At 45.2% G+C, this 25,000-nt stretch overlaps 1 protein-coding gene across 2 annotated transcripts in view; it reads left to right on the forward strand.

Annotated features, from left to right (window-relative positions):
- chchd3a (coiled-coil-helix-coiled-coil-helix domain containing 3a) overlaps positions 1-25,000 on the forward strand; it is a 200,953-nt gene that overhangs the window by 24,595 nt on the left and 151,358 nt on the right. For both annotated transcript variants that reach the window (XM_083632344.1, XM_083632345.1), the window contains exon 5: positions 23,121-23,301. In XM_083632344.1, the coding sequence (XP_083488470.1) occupies positions 23,121-23,301 (181 nt within the window). The remainder of the gene's footprint in view (positions 1-23,120; positions 23,302-25,000) is intronic.

Genomic DNA, 25,000 nt, shown 5'->3' on the forward strand with positions numbered 1-25,000 from the left:
TATGTTTTATATTACGATGTACAGTATGTATATATGTTTTATATTACGATGAACAGTATGTATATGTTTTATATTACGATGTACAGTATGTATATATGTTTTATATTACGATGTACAGTATGTATATATGTTTTATATTACGATGTACAGTATGTATATATGTTTTATATTACGATGAACAGTATGTACCGTAAATTCCGGACTATAAGCCGCGGCTTTTTTCCCGTTTTTTGGCCTTTTTTGCCCCCTGCGGCTTATATAACGGTGCGTCTTATCTATGGATTTTTTCCAAAAAAAAAAAAAAAATCTCTCTTTTTTAGCACTCTTTCTAACTATAAATCCACTTGTTTTAATTTCCTCTCTTGCCCTCTTTTAACAACATAACATAACATAACATAACACAACACAGGTAAGCAGAAAGAAAAAGACGAAGCAATCACGCCATGAATGAGGAAATGACTCACCTGCTGGAGGCTGGAGATACACGCTTGGGCTAAACTTTTACTCCGTGAAACACTATCGATTAAGTCCGACATCGCTCAGAGGTTTTGAGCAGCTTGAAAACAAGTTTGAAAACGTGCAGAAGTCCATCCACTCACTCACTAAAGAAACTAAGGCAACCGTGAACAGAGTTTATAATGCGGAAAAGCGCATCCGCGCACTGGAGGACAAAAACAACACAGTGAGTCCGAAAATGGATAAAATGCAAAATCGAAACCCTGCACACGCAGGTTGATGACTTAATCAGCAGGAGTAAAAGAAATAACATTCGCCTGATCAATGTAAAAGAGGAGCTGAGATTGGTGACATGGACGCTTTTGTGGCAAAATCCTGTGTTACATCCTGGACCTGAAGGAAGGCGAGAAACCACCAGAGGTGGACAGGGCACACCGGGCGCCTCGGCCACGTCCAGACCCCGGCCTGCCACCGAGGGCCATCTTCATCTGCCTACTCCGCTGGCCCGACCGTCAACTCATCCTCCAGGCTGCGGGGAAGAAGCCCCTCACCTGGGAGGGTACGCGCTTTTTCGTCCGGACCTCTCCGCGTTGGTGCAACAGAAACGCGCAACATACAACAGCATCATCGAGTCAATGGATATCGCTTTGGCGTACTGTACCCAGCGAGACTCGTCATAACCAGACCGGACTATCTTTAGCACTCTTTCTAACTATAAATCCACTTCTGTTTTAATTTCCTCTCTTGCCCTCTTTTCACCACACCGCGGACACTGTGTGCCCAGCGGCGGAACAAGAGCTCAAAGTGAAACTGCCGAATATCTTTTGAGTTGGACTGGTCAATAGTACTGTGAGTACCGTAAATTCCGGACTATAAGACGCACCGGTGTATAAGCCGCGGGACCAAAATTGACTATTTTTTTCTTCTATAAGCCGCACCGGTCTATAAGCCGCGGGTGTTTTGATGTTTAATTACCATATGAAAGGGTTCGTGCACAGAGAGGAATGTCGGGAAAGCGATGGCTGTTTGGGGAAGCTCCCATTTATTAACATTTCAACAAAACAAAACAAAAGTCAGGTCACTAATCCCCAGACAAAATCACACAACAATAGGCTATATGTGCAGCAAACCTGTAACCAGAAAAGTCAAGTCACTAATGCTCGTCTTCCTCTTCTTCCTGCGTACTGAAACCACCAAAGTCCTCATCTTCAGTGTCGGAAACGAACAGGTTCAGGGTGGCTTCGTCAACCACTCTCCTCTCTCCTTCATTGTCACTCAAAACCAACGAACTCCTCTTCATCTATAGCTGTGTTTCCATTACAGTTTTTCGCAAAAGAATTGCGATATTTCTACAACTTCGACAATGTACAATTGCGACTTGTAGGCGTTTCCATTGAAGTTGCGTTTGAGTGATTCCCCGTTGCAGCAGCTGCCACAGTGATTACGCACGGGGATCTGCCCCATATCCCGTCCCCTGCATGCTCAAATCCAACCAATGGTCAATGGAAATCCCAACATGAAGTTACAATGCATATAAACGAGCCTGATTATCAATTCAAAAGAAAATGAGTCGCAAAATGTTGCTGGCTGCGTGAATGCAGTCAGCGCGACAGGCAGAGGAAAAAAGGTAGCCTAATAGCCTACAACTGGTCCGATTTAGAGATGGAGGGGGGAAAAGGCTGATTTGGTTCTATAATTGCACCTGAAACGTGTGCAATGTATTAGCCTACTCACAGTCACTGTATTCACTTCAGACAGCACCACCGCACCAGTGTGTGCTTTTCATCCTCTCATCTCGCCGCTGTGCCAAATGCGCGCACACAGGCAGCCTGCTGTCACCATGGACCGATTTCTGCCATTAAACATTATCTAATTTGCCCGGCTACGCTTTTGCACAACACTCGTCTTTCTGCTAGGTAGCGTTGCTTCAAAGTTTTCCACTTGCTGCGGAGGTTTTGACACGGCTATCGAACCTTACTTACCAAACTTATTTTCCGCTCCTTTTCCAAGGGATAATATGGGTCACATGACGTGCAAATGCGAAAAATGTGTTTCCATTACACTTTTGCGATAAACTGCTATATCGACACGTCTGAAAAACCACCTCATGATCATCTACTGCTCGTTCTCATGCTGTCGAGAACGAGCAAAGCTTTTTTTTGGTGAAAGAATCCTCCAGGGCGCTTCTTGTTAACAGTCCGAGTGAGTGGCAGGTCGAACGTCAAAGGCACTTCATCCATATTTATGATCTGCTCCGGTTCGATGGAATATTCCTTGATCTTCCTTTGTGTGAATTCGCCGAAGTTTGTGATTTTCTCCTGGTAGTCGGGGGAGGGAGTTGATGGGCTTGTGGCCGTTTGCTTACCGTAATTACCATATGTAAGTGGTCACGCACAGAGGGGATTGTCGGGAAAGAGATGGCTGTTTGAGGAAGCTCCCATTTACCGTATTACCGTAACATTTCAACAAAACAACATAACACAACACCACCGTTGTTTATTTTTACAGTGCACACAGTGTCCGCGGTGTGGTGAAAAGAGGGCAAGAGAGGAAATTAAAACAGAAGTGGATTTATAGTTAGAAAGAGTGCTAAAAAAGAGAGATTTTTTTTTTTTTTTTTTTTTTTTTTTTCTGAAAAAATCCATAGATAAGACGCACCGTTATATAAGCCGCAGGGGCCAAAAAACGGGAAAAAAGCCGCGGCTTATAGTCCGGAATTTACGGTAACTAAAATAAAAAAATAAAAAACGGAATTCTCTCTTCTTTAGCACTCTTTCTAACTATAAATCCACTTCTGTTTTAATTTCCTCTCTTGCCCTCTTTTCACCACACCGCGGACACTGTGTGCACTGTAAAAAAAACAAAAAATACCACAATGTGTGATTTTGTCTGGGGATTAGTGACCTGACTTTTGTTTTGTTGAAATGTTAATAAATGGGAGCTTCCCCAAACAGCCATCTGTTTCCCGACAATCCCCTCTGTGCACGAAGCCTTACATATGGTAATTAAACATCAAAACACCCGCGGCTTATAGACCGGTGCGGCTTATAGAAGAAAAAAATAGTCACCTTTGAAGGTGCGGCTTATAGACCGGTGCGTCTTATAGTCCGGAATTTACGGTATATGTTTTATATTACGATGTACAGTATGTATATATGTTTTATATTACGATGAACAGTATGTATATGTTTTATATTACGATGTACAGTATGTATATATGTTTTATATTACGATGTACAGTATGTATATATGTTTTATATTACGATGTACAGTATGTATGTTTTATATTACGATGTACAGTATGTATATGTTTTATATTACGATGTACAGTATGTATATATGTTTTATATTACGATGTACAGTATGTATATGTTTTATATTACGATGTACAGTATGTATATGTTTTATATTACGATGTACAGTATGTATATGTTTTATATTACGATGTACAGTATGTATATGTTTTATATTACGATGTACAGTATGTATATATGTTTTATATTACGATGTACAGTATGTATATATGTTTTATATTACGATGTACAGTATGTATATATGTTTTATATTACGATGTACAGTATGTATATATGTTTTATATTACGATGTACAGTATGTATATATGTTTTATATTACGATGAACAGTATGTATATGTTTTATATTACGATGTACAGTATGTATATATGTTTTATATTACGATGTACAGTATGTATATATGTTTTATATTACGATGTACAGTATGTATATATGTTTTATATTACGATGAACAGTATGTATATGTTTTATATTACGATGTACAGTATGTATATATGTTTTATATTACGATGAACAGTATGTATATGTTTTATATTACGATGTACAGTATGTATATATGTTTTATATTACGATGTACAGTATGTATATATGTTTTATATTACGATGTACAGTATGTATATATTTTTATATTACGATGTACAGTATGTATATATTTTTATATTACGATGTACAGTATGTATATATTTTTATATTACGATGTACAGTATGTATATATTTTTGAAGAAAACTTCTCAGTTCCCAGTCAATACATCATCATCACAGTTGCTTCACACACTGACTGCAAATCAGTTTTATTGGCCAAATGGATTTGCACATGGAAGGAATTCGACTTGATCTGTTGTTCACGTAGGTCATATTCAACATGACGCAACACCAACAATATAAGAAGGAGTAGTATATAAAGAGAGTAGTATATAATGACTATATAGAAAATCAATAGAACCTGACTGATTGCACTGACGCAAAGCTGTGGAGGTCAGCAACAGAATATACAGATCCCCCAATATATATTAAAAAAAAAGTACATGTGTTGTTGGAATTGTATGAAGAGAGTATAAATATGTACAAGTGTATAACTATGTATCTATACAGCCAGAACAGATTAGAGTGGTGTTGATAGCAGCACTACCCTACTGTTGTTCATTGTGCTGTTAGGATTGGTTGACTCTGCCTCGCTCCTCTTATTTTGCTTTGTAAAGCAGTGACTTGCTGGTGTTGCTGTTGTACATTCTCAAACTGCTTGTGAGTGAGGCTGCTGGTAGGGGCTGTTGTTGGACATGGATTTCCCTGCTCCTTATCAAAGTACTGTTTAGGCTGAGGCACTGCTCAGTAGGGCTGGGACGGATCAGAAAACCCACGGATCGGATCGCGTGACGGATTTTGAGCCGCGGATCACGGATTTTTCGGATCAGCAAAAAAAATAAAAATAGGCTATATCAGATGTTTTCTCTCAAAATTAGATTTTCGATTTGAATTTTTAATACTATTATACTTCTCTAACCATTTGTTGCCCTGCACAGCTCAAAAAATATTTTTTTCTCATGACACAATTTAGGCTTTTACTCTGAAGGCAGAACAACAACTTCCTGTTTTAGGTGGCACTGCGCCTAACTTCCTGGCTGTTGCTAGCTAACGTAGTCACTTGACACGGGTAGGCTACAGACCAGACCGGGTGAGTCTGGAAACATAACGTTGATGCTACGTTATGCTACTCGGTGGCCCCACGTGTTGTTTTGTTGTTATGTGTCCAAGGCAACATTTCACCGTCCGGTGATAATGTGTTCGTGAAACGTGTGCGCGCGCGCGCGCGTGTGTGTGTGTGTGTGTGTGTGTGTGTGTGTGTGTTGTGGCTCTCGCTATCTTGTGCAGCCCGCAACATGCTGCTCGCATTCCTTTTTCAGAGGTGTTGAAATAAGTTTGTTGTCTTTAGTAGCCACTAGCCACAGCCTTCAGAGAGACTTTACAGCGACGACAAGGGATGAGGAAGCTCACTTGTGCATGCCATGATGCCTGTCTGTGTCTGGCTGCGCTGCAGGCGTTATCATACACTAACGTTAAACGTTAAATGAAACGAAAGGTGGTGGGGGGGGGGGGGGGGTTCCGCGGACCACGACGTTCCGAACCGTGTGCCGAACCGTGGGGGCTGATCCGTACGGGTCACGGATTATCCGTGAACCGTGCCAGCCCTACTGCTCAGCTCACTATACCTGTAAATTGTCTCAACACTTTCAACTCTACCCTAACACACCACCACCCTTCAGGACTGCAAAGCTTTTACACTTCATTTTTCATCCTAACCATCGCGCCCAGTACAGTAGATGACTGTTTTTCTTTCTTTCTTTTTCTCGCCGTTATTGAATCTTTCTATTCATTTGTATTTATTGGGGGAAAAAGGTGCCTGGTGCTATCTTTTAATTGAAATAGATGAGAGGCACCGAAGGCCGTTCTTTTCTCAGCTGGGCTGTCAAAAGCTAATTGAATTGCGATGGTATTTCGCATTCCCACAGCGCGGGGAGAAAACTCCACACATTTTTTGGGTTATTGAAGGTTAGCAGCACAGTGACTGTAGCCTTGGCTGTAGTGGAAGAATCGTCGCTTGGAGACTGCTTTGCTTTTGCAGCAAAATTGGAGTGTTTGTGTGTGTGTGTGTGTGTGTGTGTGTGTGTGTCACACACACAGCTTAGCCAGCCAGATCACACCTCACCAGTTTTCGAGCTCTGTGCTCCAAGTGTTGCACAGCGTGAACACAGGACAGTGGAAGAACACATGGACCACACTGGGGCTGGTCACATGGACCACACTGGGGCTGGTCACATGGACCACACTGGGGCTGGTCACAGGGAAAAGTCCTTGAGCAAGACACTCAATCCCTACCTGCTGGCTTTGGTTAAGAGTGTCAGCTTTTATTACACTACAAAACAACGATCCATTGAACCAATACATTGTCAATGAACCAAGTACTCTAAAGTCTCCTTTTCCAATTACTTGCTTTTTAACTTTGTAACACAATCTCTCTCTACAACCTAAAAGTCAGCCAGTTACACGCTCACTCTCTTGTACCATAGTAGAGCACAGTACACACTGTCAGGTCAGTAAGATCAGTAGTTGATGCATTCTTTGGCTGTGCACACTGTCTTGAACTTTTGTTTTACAAGTACCCGTGGGGCCATTTTGGAGAAAATAATGTTGAAAAAGAACATGAATAATTAATGAATGTGATTTGGCAGGGGGATAAAGCATCGGATTAAAATGGTGCTACAAACACAGAGGAAACTGCCAAAATAAGCATCAAAATAAATAATGTGTCCTTAAAGGATGTTAGACCTCCTCAAGCCACAGGAACAGCCTCTGTTTGCCTCGGTGTACATTTGAATTAGTTGCACCCTTTGTATAAATCTTCCTAAGTACGCCTTGCGGTGTTCACTCCCTGTGTAGGGACGTTTGAGAAACAGTGCTGTTTGGATTAGGCAATATTTCTACTGTTTAGCTATAGGGCTGTAAAGCAACTCCAGGGACCTGGCTTGGTGGCGTTGCATGTTCTGCTCCTTTAAGAGTCAAGTCAGGGCTCTGTGAGGAGCTCTCATTTGGGTGCAGCCCCAACTCATTTGTAGTGAGGAGCGGCTGCAGGGAGCAGATTTGCCTCTGCCGCTTCTCTGTGAGGCACCGGCGCGGAACGACTGCAGAGAAAAGGATGAGAGAGAGAGAAAAAAGAGGAGAGAACTCTTGCACCGTTCTCCCTCTCCTCCCTCTTCCTGACTCATCCTCTGTCACCAATTCAATTTCTCTTCGTCTTTCTGTTTGTCCTTCCTGTTAGCCGCTAGCATGTGGTGTGTTGCAGTAAGGAAGTAGCTCAGGGTGGATTACACTCAGAAGAGGGGAGGCGTCTTTCAATGGGACACCGGAAAATGCGCCAGGGGGCATTTTAGATGGGCCTCTATAGGATGTGTGGTGCTGCTATTTGGAGTTAGGTGTGTGTGTGTGTGTGTGTGTGTGCTAGTGTGCACGTGTCCCTGTGAGAGTCTACCGTGTGTGTGGAGGACGTGGCACGTGTATTTGAGTGTCCAACTCTGGCACTTAAAGGTTAGTCGCTGTTGTGAAACTTTTGGCCATTATTTCAGCGTAGTGGAACAGGTTGTGTTGGCTTGTGCTCTATAATTGCATGTCAGACTTTTGAGTGAGAACACTGACCTTCTCCCAGAGCCTCTCTCTGCCTTCCCTCCCTCCCTTAACCAACCTGCGTGTTGAATTCGTTATTTCTCCGACCCGCATCACACTGATACAGACAGATAGTCTGGCCTACAGTACAGATTTTAAGTTATAGTTTGTTTTGATCCTTTACCTCATCCTCATAACCCCCTCTTTATTTTCACACTGTCAGATACACACAGACAGACACACACACACACACACACACACACACACACACACACACACACACACACACACACACACATAGACACACACACACACACACACACACACACACACACACACACTGTTTTAAGAACTTGAGGTTGTTACAAAAAGTTTCCCTAGCCAACCTAATTTAGCCAGGATTGTGTCTCTAAGGGATGTGATTCTCCCTTGGCAACATGCCTGAATCAGCAGCACTGCTTCTCTCTGCTCTATAGCGTTTGTTTCTGGGGATATATGTGTGTGTGTGTGTGTGTGTGTGTGTGTGGGGGGGGGGGGGGGGGGGGTTGTAGGGTCTCTTTACTACTTGCACAAATTGATGTAATCCCCAACACAGCACTTCCTGTCAAATGATGATGGTCCTTGCCTCACCTAATCCAGGTCATCTAATCCTGCTCATCTGATTGTAAATGAGTTTCCATCTTTAAACAAGGTCATTTAAGAATAACAGTGAATAAAGGAAACGGGATGAGATACATTGTCTCATCACTTAAACTGCAGCATTTCTCAGTTTATTACATTTCCCACTGCAGCCTGCTGTTGACCGATTCACTGGAGCAGTTATGGTTATTGACTTTGTCCAATCTCCTAGCAATCTGCTATCTATGGTAGTTATAAAGCAAGCCAGCCTAATACAGAGTAGATTGAATCAGTTTGAGAGAGTTCAGCACAAATACAAAGTCATCTCCTATATTGCCCCAATGATTATGGTCCATAAAACTGGCGGCCTCTTGAATATCCCTCCGGCCTCCCAACATATTCAGCAGTACAACGCAGAGACAACATTTGCTCTGGCTCTCTCTCTTCCAGTCTGAAATGGTTGGATGTTGACGGGTGGATGAGGTTAAATCAGGAGGCTGTGATCTTTATGTACCATGGTCTGATGATTATAGGGATAAAAGGTGCAGCACAAGACTGAAAATGACATCCACTTTGACAACACGCCATTGACGAGGGCTGGTCATGGAGCACAGCCCGAGAGCATTCCTGTTCTCATTTCCTAGTTGTTGGAACTGCAGAGGATGAGGACAAAATGGCTTTTACATCCACTCAGCAGTGTGAGGAGCACGCCTATAAACTAATCTTCTCGCTATACTATCCTGAATCTCCCATATCCCCTATCTCCACCCGCTCCCGGCATTCCATAGCACCCACAGTCAGGTGTGCTGTGTGTGTATGTGCGAGTGCATGTGTGTCGGGGAGTGCATAGCTCCATAAAATATTCATAGCCAGCATTCAGCGACATTATTCCTATCATCAATATTGCATAGGCCCTTTAAACGCCTTTGTTCTGAGGCCGAGTCTGTGCACTTCTGTGTGGAAGTCTGTCAGAATCCATTGTGCCAGGCAGACTGCATCCGGACACAAGTCTGGGCCAGATGCCAGGCAGACTGCATCCAGACACAAGGCTTGGACAGATGACAGGCAGACTGCATCCAGACACAAGGCTTGGACAGATGACAGGCAGACTGCATCCAGACACAAGGCTGGGCCAGATGACAGGCAGACTGCATCCAGACACAAGGCTGGGCCAGATGCCAGGCAGACTGCATCCAGACACAAGGCTTGGACAGATGACAGGCAGACTGCATCCAGACACAAGGCTTGGCCAGATGACAGGCAGACTGCATCCAGACACAAGGCTGGGCCAGATGACAGGCAGACTGCATCCAGACACAAGGCTTGGCCAGATGCCAGGCAGACTGTATCCAGACACAAGGCTGGGCCAGATGACAGGCAGACTGCATCCAGACACAAGGCTTGGCCAGATGCCAGGCAGACTGTATCCAGACACAAGGCTTGGCCAGATGCCAGGCAGACTGTATCCAGACACAAGGCTTGGCCAGATGCCAGGCAGACTGCATCCAGACACAAGGCTTGGACAGATGACAGGCAGACTGCATCCAGACACAAGGCTTGGACAGATGACAGGCAGACTGCATCCAGACACAAGGCTGGGACAGATGACAGGCAGACTGCATCCAGACACAAGGCTTGGACAGATGACAGGCATACTGCATCCAGACACAAGGCTGGGACAGATGACAGGCAGACTGCATCCAGACACAAGGCTTGGACAGATGACAGGCAGACTGCATCCAGACACAAGGCTTGGACAGATGCCAGGCAGACTGCATCCAGACACAAGGCTTGGCCAGATGCCAGGCAGACTGCATCCAGACACAAGGCTTGGCCAGATGCCAGGCAGACTGCATCCAGACACAAGGCTGGGACAGATGACAGGCAGACTGCATCCAGACACAAGGCTTGGACAGATGACAGGCAGACTGCATCCAGACACAAGGCTTGGACAGATGACAGGCAGACAACAGGAAGCCTTAATGAATGAAGTATTTAAGTTTGTAGTGGAGATGGAAGGAAAGAGATGGAGACGAGATAAAAGGGGAAAATGTGGGAGACATAAGTTTGGAATTTCCTTTCTTGTGATGTTTGCAGGAGGAGGCTGATGTGTTTGGAATGCCTCCCAGGTGGAATACACAGCGATGACTGCTTAATGTGTTTGAATTGGCTTTTGCAATATTGACCTTAGCGCAGCATTTCTGACCATGGCTGCATTTATCTTGGTGATTGGAAAGTGTGCACGCCCACAAACACACATGCTTCATGCCCGGCCCCCACTTTAATAGGCACTTGACCCCAAACTGCAGTATTTCAATCACACTGCCTGTAAAGCTTTCATATTAAACTGTCACACACCTAATCTCTCTGTCGACTTTTAAAATAGTGTCCTAAAGTAACTGAAGCATTCCCCACTACTTCTTGTTCAAGGTTATCAGCTAAAAAAAAGAGTGCAGAGAGTTGCTTTTGGAGAAAGACCGACGCAACGCACTAACCTACGCACTTACACTCCTCCACACTTCGAATGAATGATACCTCGATGGCTCTCTCTTGCACCCTCGCTTCATTCTCTCTTTCTCTCCTTCCATCTCTCTCTTTTCAAGGCTCCATCCACTCAGCCATCAAAACACAGGTTGCTACTGGCCAAGATGATCCTCTCTCAGTGCCGGGGCAAACATCATTCACTTATCTGCCAAAGAGACGATTCTTTTTTCTTTCCCATACATACTAGGGATGCAGCGGTTTCCGGTTTGAAGGTATACCTCGGTTTCAAAAAGTCACGGTATCAAAACCACTAAGTTTTGCCGTCATACCTTCCCCACGGTATCACCTGTATCACCTGTTTCCCCCTGAGAGAGAAAGTGCCCAGACAGAGTGCAGTTACGCGGCCCCTCCCCCCAGCTGCCCAGTCTCAGCAATCAGTGTAGCTGTGATCGTCAAGAAGTCATCAAGTCAATCGTTTACTCCCGTGCGTAGCCTATTGTAATTCAACGTGATAATGGCTGCTGAAGGAGAATCCCCAGAACGTTCCCCCGGGCGGTGGGCCGCGGCCCCGTCGAAAAAGACAAACTCCGCGGTGTGTGGGAATATTTTTGGTAAAAGCAGGGATGGCCAGGGAGGATTAGAGGGGGAAATACCTCAAACATGAATCAGCACATCTGCAGGAACAACACCCGTCCTTCCTTATTTGCCAAATTCAAGGTACGTTAAACGTCTTGCGTCATCATACATCGTATCGGACATAAACCATTTCCACCGGCAGGAGGATGAACGTAAAATAAACACTGTCATAGGCTAACGTTATCGATAACATAACATGGCTAATTAGCACTCAACTGTCTTTGGTCTAACTAACGATAACGTTACTTGACTGAGCGAACGTCTTATGCCGGCGTAAGTAACAACAGTCATTAAATAAGAGGCAGAGGTGTGTGTGTGTGTGACGCACAGAGAGGCAGAAGTGTGTGTGTGTGTGTGTTTACATTATGTCTGCTTGGATCCATTATAAGCTAGCAATGCGCTACACTATTCATCCTTTGCTTACAGCACATGCATCCAGTGTCTGCACTGCTACTTTCTTCCAAAATATCTGGATCTCTAATATTTGCCCTACAGTACTTTTGGATACAAATAAAAGTGTGTGTGTGTGTGTGCGCACATTAACATTGAAACATTTATGTCCAGTGTCCAATAAGATTTGACAAAAGATAAGCATGTGTGTTTTAGTTTTACATACGTTAATTAGATGAAATAAATAGTTCAATAACAAACAAAAAAATGGAGGCTATTTTTTTGTTGCCAGATTTCACAATAACACAATAAAGGTCTGCGATACTGTGATACCGTGAAACCGTGGTATTTTTGTCCAAGGTTATCATACCGTCAAAAACTCATACCGCTGCATCTCTAATACATACAGTAGGTACTCTCTCTCTCTCTCTCTCTCCCTCTCTCTCTCACACTGTCTGTCTCAACTGCTCTCTACCTCTACCACCCCGACACCCCCCTTTTCTGCCCAATGCCAATCTCCTACAGTTGAATGAAAAATGCTTCCAATATCCCAGGGACAGGGCAGTAATGACCGCCAAGCAATAGAGGTGAGGCAGACAGATAGCATCCAGCTAGTGATAGCAGTCTTTGCTTGGGTTAGCACTTGTGGGGTAGCAAGTTGAAATAGTTTTCTGCTAGGCTGTGTATTTTCTTGACCTCATTTCTTCTCATTATTGTGCTTGTGACTTTCTGTCTGATGTTGGCATTTGTCTCGCTTGCTTCCAATGAATCAGGCCCACACATTTTTACTTAACAAGTAAGCATGAGTGAGAACGAGGGGCTAGAATCAGGCTGGGTTTTCCACAATTTTCCCCTCAAAGTTATTTGTGGTTTCTGCTTGCTGCCTCTCCTGTACTGTCCCTTCCTGCCATAGTTGGACATAGTTGTACTGTCCCTTCCTGCCATAGTTGTACTGTCCCTTCCTGCCATAGTTGTACTGTCCCTTCCTGCCATAGTTGTACTGTCCCTTCCTGCCATAGTTGGACTGCCCCTTCCTGCCATAGTTGGACATAGTTGGACTGTCCCTTCCTGCCATAGTTGTACTGTCCCTTCCTGCCATAGTTGTACTGTCCCTTCCTGCCATAGTTGTACTGTCCCTTCCTGCCATAGTTGTACTGTCCCTTCCTGCCATAGTTGGACTGTCCCTTCCTGCCATAGTTGTACTGTCCCTTCCTGCCATAGTTGGACTGTCCCTTCCTGCCATAGTTGGACTGTCCCTTCCTGCCATAGTTGGACATAGTTGTACTGTCCCTTCCTGCCATAGTTGGACTGTCCCTTCCTGCCATAGTTGTACTGTCCCTTCCTGCCATAGTTGGACTGTCCCTTCCTGCCATATTTGTACTGTCCCTTCCTGCCATAGTTGTACTGTCCCTTCCTGCCATAGTTGGACTGCCCCTTCCTGCCATAGTTGGACTGTCCCTTCCTGCCATAGTTGGACTGTCCCTTCCTGCCATATTTGTACTGTCCCTTCCTGCCATAGTTGTACTGTCCCTTCCTGCCATAGTTGTACTGTCCCTTCCTTCCACAATTTTCCCCTCAAAGTTATTTGTGGTTTCTGCTTGCTGCCTCTCCTGTACTGTCCCTTCCTGCCATAGTTGGACATAGTTGTACTGTCCCTTCCTGCCATAGTTGTACTGTCCCTTCCTGCCATAGTTGTACTGTCCCTTCCTGCCATAGTTGTACTGTCCCTTCCTGCCATAGTTGGACTGCCCCTTCCTGCCATAGTTGGACATAGTTGGACTGTCCCTTCCTGCCATAGTTGTACTGTCCCTTCCTGCCATAGTTGTACTGTCCCTTCCTGCCATAGTTGTACTGTCCCTTCCTGCCATAGTTGTACTGTCCCTTCCTGCCATAGTTGGACTGTCCCTTCCTGCCATAGTTGTACTGTCCCTTCCTGCCATAGTTGGACTGTCCCTTCCTGCCATAGTTGGACTGTCCCTTCCTGCCATAGTTGGACATAGTTGTACTGTCCCTTCCTGCCATAGTTGGACTGTCCCTTCCTGCCATAGTTGTACTGTCCCTTCCTGCCATAGTTGGACTGTCCCTTCCTGCCATATTTGTACTGTCCCTTCCTGCCATAGTTGTACTGTCCCTTCCTGCCATAGTTGGACTGCCCCTTCCTGCCATAGTTGGACTGTCCCTTCCTGCCATAGTTGGACTGTCCCTTCCTGCCATATTTGTACTGTCCCTTCCTGCCATAGTTGTACTGTCCCTTCCTGCCATAGTTGTACTGTCCCTTCCTGCCATAGTTGGACTGTCCCTTCCTGCCATAGTTGGACATAGTTGTACTGTCCCTTCCTGCCATAGTTGGACTGTCCCTTCCTGCCATAGTTGGACTGTCCCTTCCTGCCATAGTTGGACATAGTTGTACTGTCCCTTCCTGCCATAGTTGGACTGTCCCTTCCTGCCATAGTTGTACTGTCCCTTCCTGCCATAGTTGTACTGTCCCTTCCTGCCATAGTTGTACTGTCCCTTCCTGCCATATTTGTACTGTCCCTTCCTGCCATAGTTGGACTGTCCCTTCCTGCCATATTTGTACTGTCCCTTCCTGCCATAGTTGGACTGTCCCTTCCTGCCATATTTGTACTGTCCCTTCCTGCCATAGTTGGACTGTCCCTTCCTGCCATAGTTGTACTGTCCCTTCCTGCCATAGTTGGACTGTCCCTTCCTGCCATATTTGTACTGTCCCTTCCTGCCATAGTTGTACTGTCCCTTCATGCCATAGTTGTACTGTCCCTTCCTGCCATATTTGTACTGTCCCTTCCTGCCATAGTTGGACTGTCCCTTCCTGCCATAGTTGGACTGTCCCTTCCTGCCATAGTTGGACATAGTTGTACTGTCCCTTCCTGCCATAGTTGTACTGTCCCTTCCTGCCATAGTTGGACTGTCCCTTCCTGCCATATTTGTACTGTCCCTTCCTGCCATAGTTGGACTGTCCCTTCCTGCCATAGTTGGACTGTCCCTTCCTGCCATAGTTGGACTGTCCCTTCCTGCCATAGTTGGACTGTCCCTTCCTGCCATAGTTGGACTGTCCCTTCCTGCCATAGTTGGACTGTCCCTTCCTGCCATAGTTGGACTGTCCCTTCCTGCCATAGTTGGACTGTCCCTTCCTGCCATAGTTGTACTGTCCCTTCCTGCCATAGTTGTACTGTCCCTTCCTGCCATAGTTGGACTGTCCCTTCCTGCCATAGTTGGACTGTCCCTTCCTGCCATAGTTGGACATAGTTGTACTGTCCCTTCCTGCCATAGTTGGACTGTCCCTTCCTGCCATAGTTGTACTGTCCCTTCCTGCCATAGTTGGACTGTCCCTTCCTGCCATATTTGTACTGTCCCTTCCTGCCATAGTTGTACTGTCCCTTCCTGCCATAGTTGGACTGCCCCTTCCTGCCATAGTTGGACTGTCCCTTCCTGCCATAGTTGGACTGTCCCTTCCTGCCATATTTGTACTGTCCCTTCCTGCCATAGTTGTACTGTCCCTTCCTGCCATAGTTGTACTGTCCCTTCCTTCCACAATTTTCCCCTCAAAGTTATTTGTGGTTTCTGCTTGCTGCCTCTCCTGTACTGTCCCTTCCTGCCATAGTTGGACATAGTTGTACTGTCCCTTCCTGCCATAGTTGTACTGTCCCTTCCTGCCATAGTTGTACTGTCCCTTCCTGCCATAGTTGTACTGTCCCTTCCTGCCATAGTTGGACTGCCCCTTCCTGCCATAGTTGGACATAGTTGGACTGTCCCTTCCTGCCATAGTTGTACTGTCCCTTCCTGCCATAGTTGTACTGTCCCTTCCTGCCATAGTTGTACTGTCCCTTCCTGCCATAGTTGTACTGTCCCTTCCTGCCATAGTTGGACTGTCCCTTCCTGCCATAGTTGTACTGTCCCTTCCTGCCATAGTTGGACTGTCCCTTCCTGCCATAGTTGGACTGTCCCTTCCTGCCATAGTTGGACATAGTTGTACTGTCCCTTCCTGCCATAGTTGGACTGTCCCTTCCTGCCATAGTTGTACTGTCCCTTCCTGCCATAGTTGGACTGTCCCTTCCTGCCATATTTGTACTGTCCCTTCCTGCCATAGTTGTACTGTCCCTTCCTGCCATAGTTGGACTGCCCCTTCCTGCCATAGTTGGACTGTCCCTTCCTGCCATAGTTGGACTGTCCCTTCCTGCCATATTTGTACTGTCCCTTCCTGCCATAGTTGTACTGTCCCTTCCTGCCATAGTTGTACTGTCCCTTCCTGCCATAGTTGGACTGTCCCTTCCTGCCATAGTTGGACATAGTTGTACTGTCCCTTCCTGCCATAGTTGGACTGTCCCTTCCTGCCATAGTTGGACTGTCCCTTCCTGCCATAGTTGGACATAGTTGTACTGTCCCTTCCTGCCATAGTTGGACTGTCCCTTCCTGCCATAGTTGTACTGTCCCTTCCTGCCATAGTTGTACTGTCCCTTCCTGCCATAGTTGTACTGTCCCTTCCTGCCATATTTGTACTGTCCCTTCCTGCCATAGTTGGACTGTCCCTTCCTGCCATATTTGTACTGTCCCTTCCTGCCATAGTTGGACTGTCCCTTCCTGCCATATTTGTACTGTCCCTTCCTGCCATAGTTGGACTGTCCCTTCCTGCCATAGTTGTACTGTCCCTTCCTGCCATAGTTGGACTGTCCCTTCCTGCCATATTTGTACTGTCCCTTCCTGCCATAGTTGTACTGTCCCTTCATGCCATAGTTGTACTGTCCCTTCCTGCCATATTTGTACTGTCCCTTCCTGCCATAGTTGTACTGTCCCTTCCTGCCATAGTTGGACTGTCCCTTCCTGCCATAGTTGGACATAGTTGTACTGTCCCTTCCTGCCATAGTTGTACTGTCCCTTCCTGCCATAGTTGGACTGTCCCTTCCTGCCATATTTGTACTGTCCCTTCCTGCCATAGTTGGACTGTCCCTTCCTGCCATAGTTGGACTGTCCCTTCCTGCCATAGTTGGACTGTCCCTTCCTGCCATAGTTGGACTGTCCCTTCCTGCCATAGTTGGACTGTCCCTTCCTGCCATAGTTGGACTGTCCCTTCCTGCCATAGTTGGACTGTCCCTTCCTGCCATAGTTGGACTGTCCCTTCCTGCCATAGTTGGACTGTCCCTTCCTGCCATAGTTGGACTGCCCCTTCCTGCCATAGTTGCAGCCAGCTTCTTGAGTAAAGGGAGCTTAGGTGCATTAGCAGTGCAAGCAGGGAGGCATGGATTGTGGTGAAATGGTGAATTTAAGAGGCCATTAGGAGGCACCCTGTGTGTGTGTGTGTGTGTGTGTGTGTGTGTGTGTGTGTGTGTGTGTGTGTGTGTGTGTGTGTGTGTGTGTGTGTGTGTGTGTGTGTGTGTGTGTGTGTGTGCGTGCGTGCGTGCGTGCGTGCGTGCGCTCAGAGCCCAATGATGGATGTAGTGTGCTGACGTGTGCAGCCCAGTGGACTGTGAGACTGGACATGGCTGCTCTCTCTCTCTCAGTCTCCCTCCATATCTTTCTCTCCCTCTTTGCTTCACTTCCTCAGGGCCAACCAACATGTCATGTCGCCACTGCTCTCTCTCTCTCTCTCTCTCTCACATTCAGACGTGTTGCAGGCCAAACAGCAGCTTTTAGATATGGGCCATGTTTTTGTGGTGGTCACCTATTGAAGCTCAGTCATGGGTTTGGTGGTCAGTTAAAATGGTCTGGTCTGGTCTGTCCATCATATGTATCAGTAGTGTTAAAGTAATCTCAAGCTGTACAGTATGTGAAGAAACAATCTCAAGTGTATTATAATTTATTATTCAATTTATACAACATTTTGGCTGTCTTCAGACATACTTTTGAACAGAAGAATAAGATCAGTATAATATGTGAGGAATTGTGTTAATCCATACTACAGTAATAACTAAATCATGTTACTTTATTGTTTTTAATCACAACAAATATATAGACTTTACACCCTCAAACTTAAAGGGGGACTTACCCCCCAGATATGTAACAAAACGGTGATTTGAAAAAACCTATGGGAAAAACCAAGAAATGACATATCCTCTTGTCTATACTATACTCTTTGGCTGTGCTCAGCTCAGGAATTTTTTCCGGAAATCGACGCCATTACAGTTTGCCCACCGCCTCGAAAATAATTGATATGAGAGCTGCAATATCTTTATAAATATCAACAACTAGCCAACGCTGGTGGCCTGTATGGAAACAGCGTTGCTCAAAATGGTTGAAAGTTATATCAATTTTGTCATTCAGTGGCGAACTAGAAATTCACTCCATTGACTCCCATGTAGTCTATGTAAGTATTGTTAAAAGAGACTAGTGACGCGACACCGCAGCACAGCACAATAGTGATGTAATCACAATGCGAGATTTCTCCTCATCATTCCCTCGTCCAACTTGCCATATACCGTGCCATGAAATCCGTTTTTAATTTTCGTTTGGGGGCTTTTCGTGATTCTTGTTAAAAGTTACTGCACCTCTGATTTTTCCTCTCGGGCGCAGCGCAGGGCAGAGCTGCTGCAGAGCTCCCTCCTCCTCCTCCTCGGCTCAATCCATTCAGTCTGTCCAAACTTAAAGTCCCTGGAAACCAGAAATATTTCTTTATTATTTAGCATTTTGAGTTCATCACATCACAGGACCCTATGTTAATAAGCCACCAGCCAAATTTGAACGATGATGAACGTCGCAAAGTATATAAATTTAGGTTTGACAGGTGTGGCAAAACGCATGAGAATTAGGGCTGTTGAAACGAATTTTGATATTCGAATATTATTCGAATTTAATAATTATGAACGAAATTCGATTATTATTATTTTTTTTAAACAATTTTTTTTTTTTTTTTTTTTTTTTTTTTAGAACACTAGAACAGTGACAAGTTCTGACAACATACTTGAAGAAAAGAGTGTTAACTGAAGTTGACTGTTGAAGCTGCTTTAAGTGCAATACGTGACTGATTTTTTTTTGTTCATGGCTCATTGTTGTTTTGGCAAAGTTTACTTATTTGTTTATTGATAAGGAGCTCAAACAAAGGCTGTGTCTTTTTTTATTATCAATTATTTTATTTTAGCATTTCAGACAGCACCAATACATCACTGATGAATATTAACTAAGCTCTGGTTATCTGACCTATTTTCTAATGCAATGAATGTATGTACATTGTACAAGGAACATGTTTTCTTAAATAAACATCATTGCTGGACTATTTGTGATAAGCCTAATATTATTTTGAATATTCATCCACCATTCACTTTTCCATCTACATTTGGTAAAATGCTTAGAAAAAGTTTTACTTGGTCAAACCCAAAGATTCAGCTATATTTAGAATCAGAACATAACATAAGAGAAGACAACAATTCACTCAGACCAAAAAAAAAAATTTTTTTTTTTTTTTTAATTCAATTAACACATTGAGTGCCAGCCGTTTTTTCAATGCTGTAGGTAAGTTGTGCCAGGTTTTTTTTTGAGGATTCTGGCTCATTTTACAAGAGCCGAGGATTCTTTTCTGTTAAGACTTCGTGAACACCAATCATCTAAAAAGAACTAATAGAATGTGTGCTTTCTCTGTCTAAAAGAGTTAGTTTGTAGAGTTAGTAGTTATGTAGATATTAGCCGTTGAGTACAGCATGGTTTCAGAGATTTTCAGAGAGTTTTGAGATAAATGGATTTTTAGAACCACCTCACGTGCCTGTGATTATGGGTGCCCTTGGGCAAGTCTGTATACTGTTTTGTGTGTGTGTGTGTGTGTGTGTGTGTGTGTGTGTGTGTGTGTGTGTGTCTCCAAACTCCTCCCTCCGTAGGTGTGGCTTTGCAGTGTTTTGTCACAGGCGAGTTTCTGTTGCCTCACAGATCCCCCAAAAATAGAAGGGAATCGCAGGAGAGGGGAAGAGGAGAGGAGAGGCGAGGGGGGGGGGGGTTAGACACGGGAGAGAAATTCCTTCGCGATCCCCTTCTTCCAATCTTGAGGCAGCCTACTCCGCTCTGCTGCTGCTGCTGCTGCTGCTGCTCCTCTGGGCTGCTGCTGCTGGCGGCTCTCGGGCGAGTCTGGAAACGGGCTCGTTCGTTTCTTGAGGTGTCGGCTGAGAGCTTTGAAGAAGCTTTTGCGATTCTGGTCTTATTTATGCGCAAAGGTACTCGAGTGTGTGTGTGTGTGTGCGCGCGTGTGTGTGTGTGTGTGTGTGTGTGTGTGTGTGTGTGTGAAATCGAAAGAGTTTTCGCCCAGCTATTTCCTTGAAAATTAGAATGGCTTTCTCCCGCGGACTGGCTTTCTCTCTGTCTGGAGAGAACTGTCGCCACTTAGTGGTCGGTAAAATAGATTATACACATTCTCTTCCTCCAATATTGATATAGAAGACGTAAAAGGGGTTGATTGATGTCCCACCGTCAAAAAAAAAAAATGTTTATGTAAGACGAGATATCTCGTCTTTGGCACTCAATGGTTGGATTATGTAAGACGAGATATCTCGTCCATGGCACTCAACGTGTTAAAAATCAATTAAAATATTCGAATATAATTCGAATATTAAAATGTATAAAGCACTGAAATTCGAATTTGATTATAGAGGGAGATTGACAGCCCTAATGAGAATCGATTATTTTTTAGAGTGTATTTTCTCACTCTCGCAAAAAAAGAAGCAGTGTTCCACCCATAGAGGGCACTTATGCCAGTTATGCTGCTGAAAAATGATACAAATGGTAGAATGGCAACAGTTTGGTCTCAAATGTGGAAATTTTGACCAGAATTCTTCACACACCACCCCCAAAGTCATTTATATTGGTTAAAAGCTGAAAGAAAGTGTTTTGGGGGTAAGTTACACTTTAAGTTATATAACACAGCATCAGACTTTGTATCATGGCATTGAAGAGGAAACAAAGGTGTTAAGCTGTGTTCACACCGAGATATTTATTTTTCACTCTGTCGCTTGATTCAACCCTTTGGAATCGCTCTGTCGCTCTGTTTAAATTGCTCGTCAACAGGAACACGAATTGACGGACATGTGGGGGCTATAACGTTACGCAATGTCATGATGTTTGTCCACTACGAGCCACCGTAGATGTTTACAAGCTAAGCCTATCAGCGTGCTCCTAACACGAGCTACATACCGGTAGTACAGACTTCACTTCATGTCAGCTGTCAGCCTGTCAATGCGGTTTGTTGCCACACAATAAACCAGTGGTTTGTTCCAAGCCAGTGTGATCCTTGACTCGCTCTCACACGGCAGCCAATCAGCGTTGAACAGCGAGCGACTGATGCCAGCGTATTTTCGCTCGAGTTGGGATATTTCATCTCGGGCGACGAGCGTATTTTCTCCCTATCGCTCTGTCTCTGTCGCTCGGACGCCCAGCGATTTTTCCCATTCCGTGCAAAAGCTGTTTTTACTTGTAAATGCATATACTGTATACTGCTGTCATCCCTCCCTGTAATGAGTGCTCAGAACCTCAGAACTGCCAGAGTTGGATTTGTCCCTATCCAGCTTCCCCCTGCAGTCTCCTTCAAGCCACGCCCCTTACACTCTGTTCCCCGGGTTAATGTGACGGGTTAATGTGACGTCACACGGGTCCTTAAGCACCATTTTGTCTATAGCCACAAAATTAACACTTCTAGCTGGAGCGACGCCAACTGTACGTGATCCAGCAACTGCGGAGGTGCATTCGGTAAGTCTAGGCATTTTGAGATGTCCTCTTTAGCGTAGCAATCGTTAACTTAGCGATAGCTCGTTGCTAACGTTAGTTGTGGACACAACCTAGCGTGCTGGTCCACGGACGCTAATCTGATTGGCCGCTGGGAGCCTGGGGCGGGCTCTCCCTCAGCGGCCAATGGGAACTGTTAGTTCTGAATATATTATAGAAACAGACCATTCTTGGGAAGCGACGAGATGAGGAAGTGGAAGTGAGAACTCCATCACAACGAACGGGGTTGCTATATTTTCGACAAATTAATCCAGAATCATGTTTTATGGACCAGAGACATGTTTTTAAGAGGTTACAGCTGCACGAATTGGGACCTTTAATAGGTCGGTGTGAACGCAGCTTTAGTGGCACAACAGGGTTTCAGGTGTGCGCGGCCATATTACATACAGATTGGACCTCTGACAACTGCTGGATCACAGATGGCTCATTTGAATGTACAGGAATTCAGCACTGACACTGCCCAACCATTTACATCCCTGGACGTCTTCTCGTCATCCGTAGCATACATCCCACAGACCAGTCACATTCACACTCACTGAGTCAACCCGTTACTGTTCACGACTATCTTAGGCTTTTTTGTAGGTAGAAGTGTATTAAGCTCTTAACTGGTCTTCATTCCTTCTGTCAACATTGGCTTAGTCTCACTCAGTCTATTCTGTTTTTATTTTACCTTTCCACCACTCTTTGCTTCCTAACAGAGAAAGACTTTCACTGTTTCAGGGACGTTCCTCCTCTTAGCCAATCAAGCCCACCGTTGCTGAGCAGGGAGTGTGTTGCTAAGCAACTATGAGAACCCAGTGACAGGGTTCAAACGGTGGTCGTGTGCCTGCAGAGAGTCTGTATCACTGTTTCAATAGCTGACTTATTCTTCCTTTTGGGGAAAAGTTATGTTATAGACAAATATACGTCTATTATAAGTTATTTGGGAAAGAATCAGAGTCCGAGTTTGAAATGCTGGACAGCTGTCAACTGACTGGTGCAGCAAGAGTTTTTGACATTCGAGTAATCAAATTCAACCTTGGACTTTTTTTTAAACTCCTCAATGTTGCCCCCTCTCTGCAAGTTTTGGAACAGCAAGAACAGCATGACATGTTAGTGTACATTGTGTATGGGTGAATGTGACTTGAAGTCCTTGCTGCATCTGTGCGCCATTAGCATAATACTAATGAGATGCACAAAAGACATTTGAGTATGGAGAAGCAGCATTCCTCAAACTGACGTGTCATTGTCTGTGACATCTGAAGTTACCAACATACACAAGGATCGCTATCAGTTCCTTCAAATGAATATCGTTTCAATATCGATATATGGATTTTTTGAAGTGCAGCCCTAGTGAAATGTGTTGTTTTTCTCTCTTCAGGCTAGAGGATGAGAAGGTGCAGGCGTCAGTGCAGGCTCAGGCAGAGGCTCAGTCCCGGGTCCAGGGTGAGGTGTCCAGGATCCTGACGGTGGAGCGGGCCCTGGCCCACGAGGGCCTCCAGCACGCCATCATGAGGGAGAGGGTCACCGCCGAGGACGAGAGGCTCCGTGCTCAGCTCTACGTAAGTCTGCTGCTTCATCTCTTTCCACCTTCACACACATCAGCATTTACAAGCTGCATCAACTGACTACAGCAAACAAGACAAGTCCCACGCACATGTTCACACACATGCACTCCTGTTCATTCACACACACACGCTCGCTCACTCACACAGCCACACACACACACACACACACACACACACACACACACACAAACCTATTTGCTGAACTCGACAGGTCGAGCCTGGGACAGTGACAAATGTCAGGGGAGCGAGTGTGTGAGCATAGCCGTGAGCACTAATCCATAGAACCGTCTGCTGGGTGACCCCCCCCACACACACACACACACCCCCCCTTCCCCCCTACACTACACACACACTTCTACACACACACACACACACACACACACACACACACACACACACACACACACACACACACACACACACACACACACACACACACACACACACACACACACACACACACACACACACACAGCCCTCTGACCCCTATCAGCCAGTTTTCTTTTTGACTCCCTGGCCTCTGGAATGAGACGTCAACACGACGACAACACTGCGAGGAGAACATAGGAGCCTGGGGGGGGGGGCGGGGGTCTGGGCTTTTAAACACACACACACACACACACACACACACACACACACACACACACAGTAAATTTAAACAATCCTTTTCAATGTAGTTTCTACATTGTACCTATTGCTACACACTAACCTTGTGAGACATGTGAATTTGCGTGAGAAGGAGATCACACGACACATCCATCTGGCCACGCTCCACACTATTTTTTTGGTTCGGACCAATCAACATCCGAGGAAGGAAGAGGCTGCCAAGTATTGTTTTGAAAGTGCCCGCCCTTTTTCACCGCTTTCCAAGATCCAGTTCCCAGATGCTTCTGTGAAACAAACCATCTGGCAGTGCCAGGTTAACAAACTACAAACATGTAGAGCAATTTGAGTTGGTTGTGAAAAACACACTGTAAGGCCGTGTGTCCATCTAGCGTCTTTTTCCGACTGTTAAATGCTGGAAGTACACTGGGGAGCGCTCAAGATCAGCGCACAATATGCAAGGAAGCAGTTTGAAAGTAACGTTAGTTCAGTGCGGTAACTAGCTTGATAGCTGACAGCTAACATTAGCTAACAACACACATACAGTGATTTAGCTCAACACTCACCAGAAATATTAAGTGTCTAGCCAATCTGCTCCCACAATTGAGCCTTTCTGTCTCTGTTGCAATAGTTTCTCCATATGATTAGTTGCCAGAAAAGGAGCACCCGACACCAGCGTCTTTCTAAAAAGTTAAAATAGTTTCAGCTGGAAGCGCTGGGAGCCGGGTGCACAAAAACGCTGGAGCGCTGTGAAAATAGACGCTGGGCGCAGAGCACTTTCTCTAGACGTCCGTGTGCACCCACATACGCTCGCTCCTCATTGGAAACAACTGAAAAAAGATGCCGGAGATGATGAAAAGACGCTAGGTCGACACAGGCCCTTAGTAAACACAGCCATTCTGTGTCCACAAACTGTAGTTTGATTTTTGTGCCCTCTTCCATATCTGTGCCTGTTCATCCTGCTCTATTACTGAGAGCTACCATTATTTTGAGCAGCCTGTGACTTAATTTCCTGTAAATTGCCCTTGTAAACATTGTCAGATGAGTGCGCCCCCCCCCCCCCCCACACACACACACACACACACACACA

This window comes from Poromitra crassiceps (genome assembly GCF_964638095.1).
Source record: "Poromitra crassiceps genome assembly, chromosome: 2".
Classification (NCBI taxonomy): Eukaryota; Metazoa; Chordata; class Actinopteri; order Beryciformes; family Melamphaidae; genus Poromitra; species Poromitra crassiceps.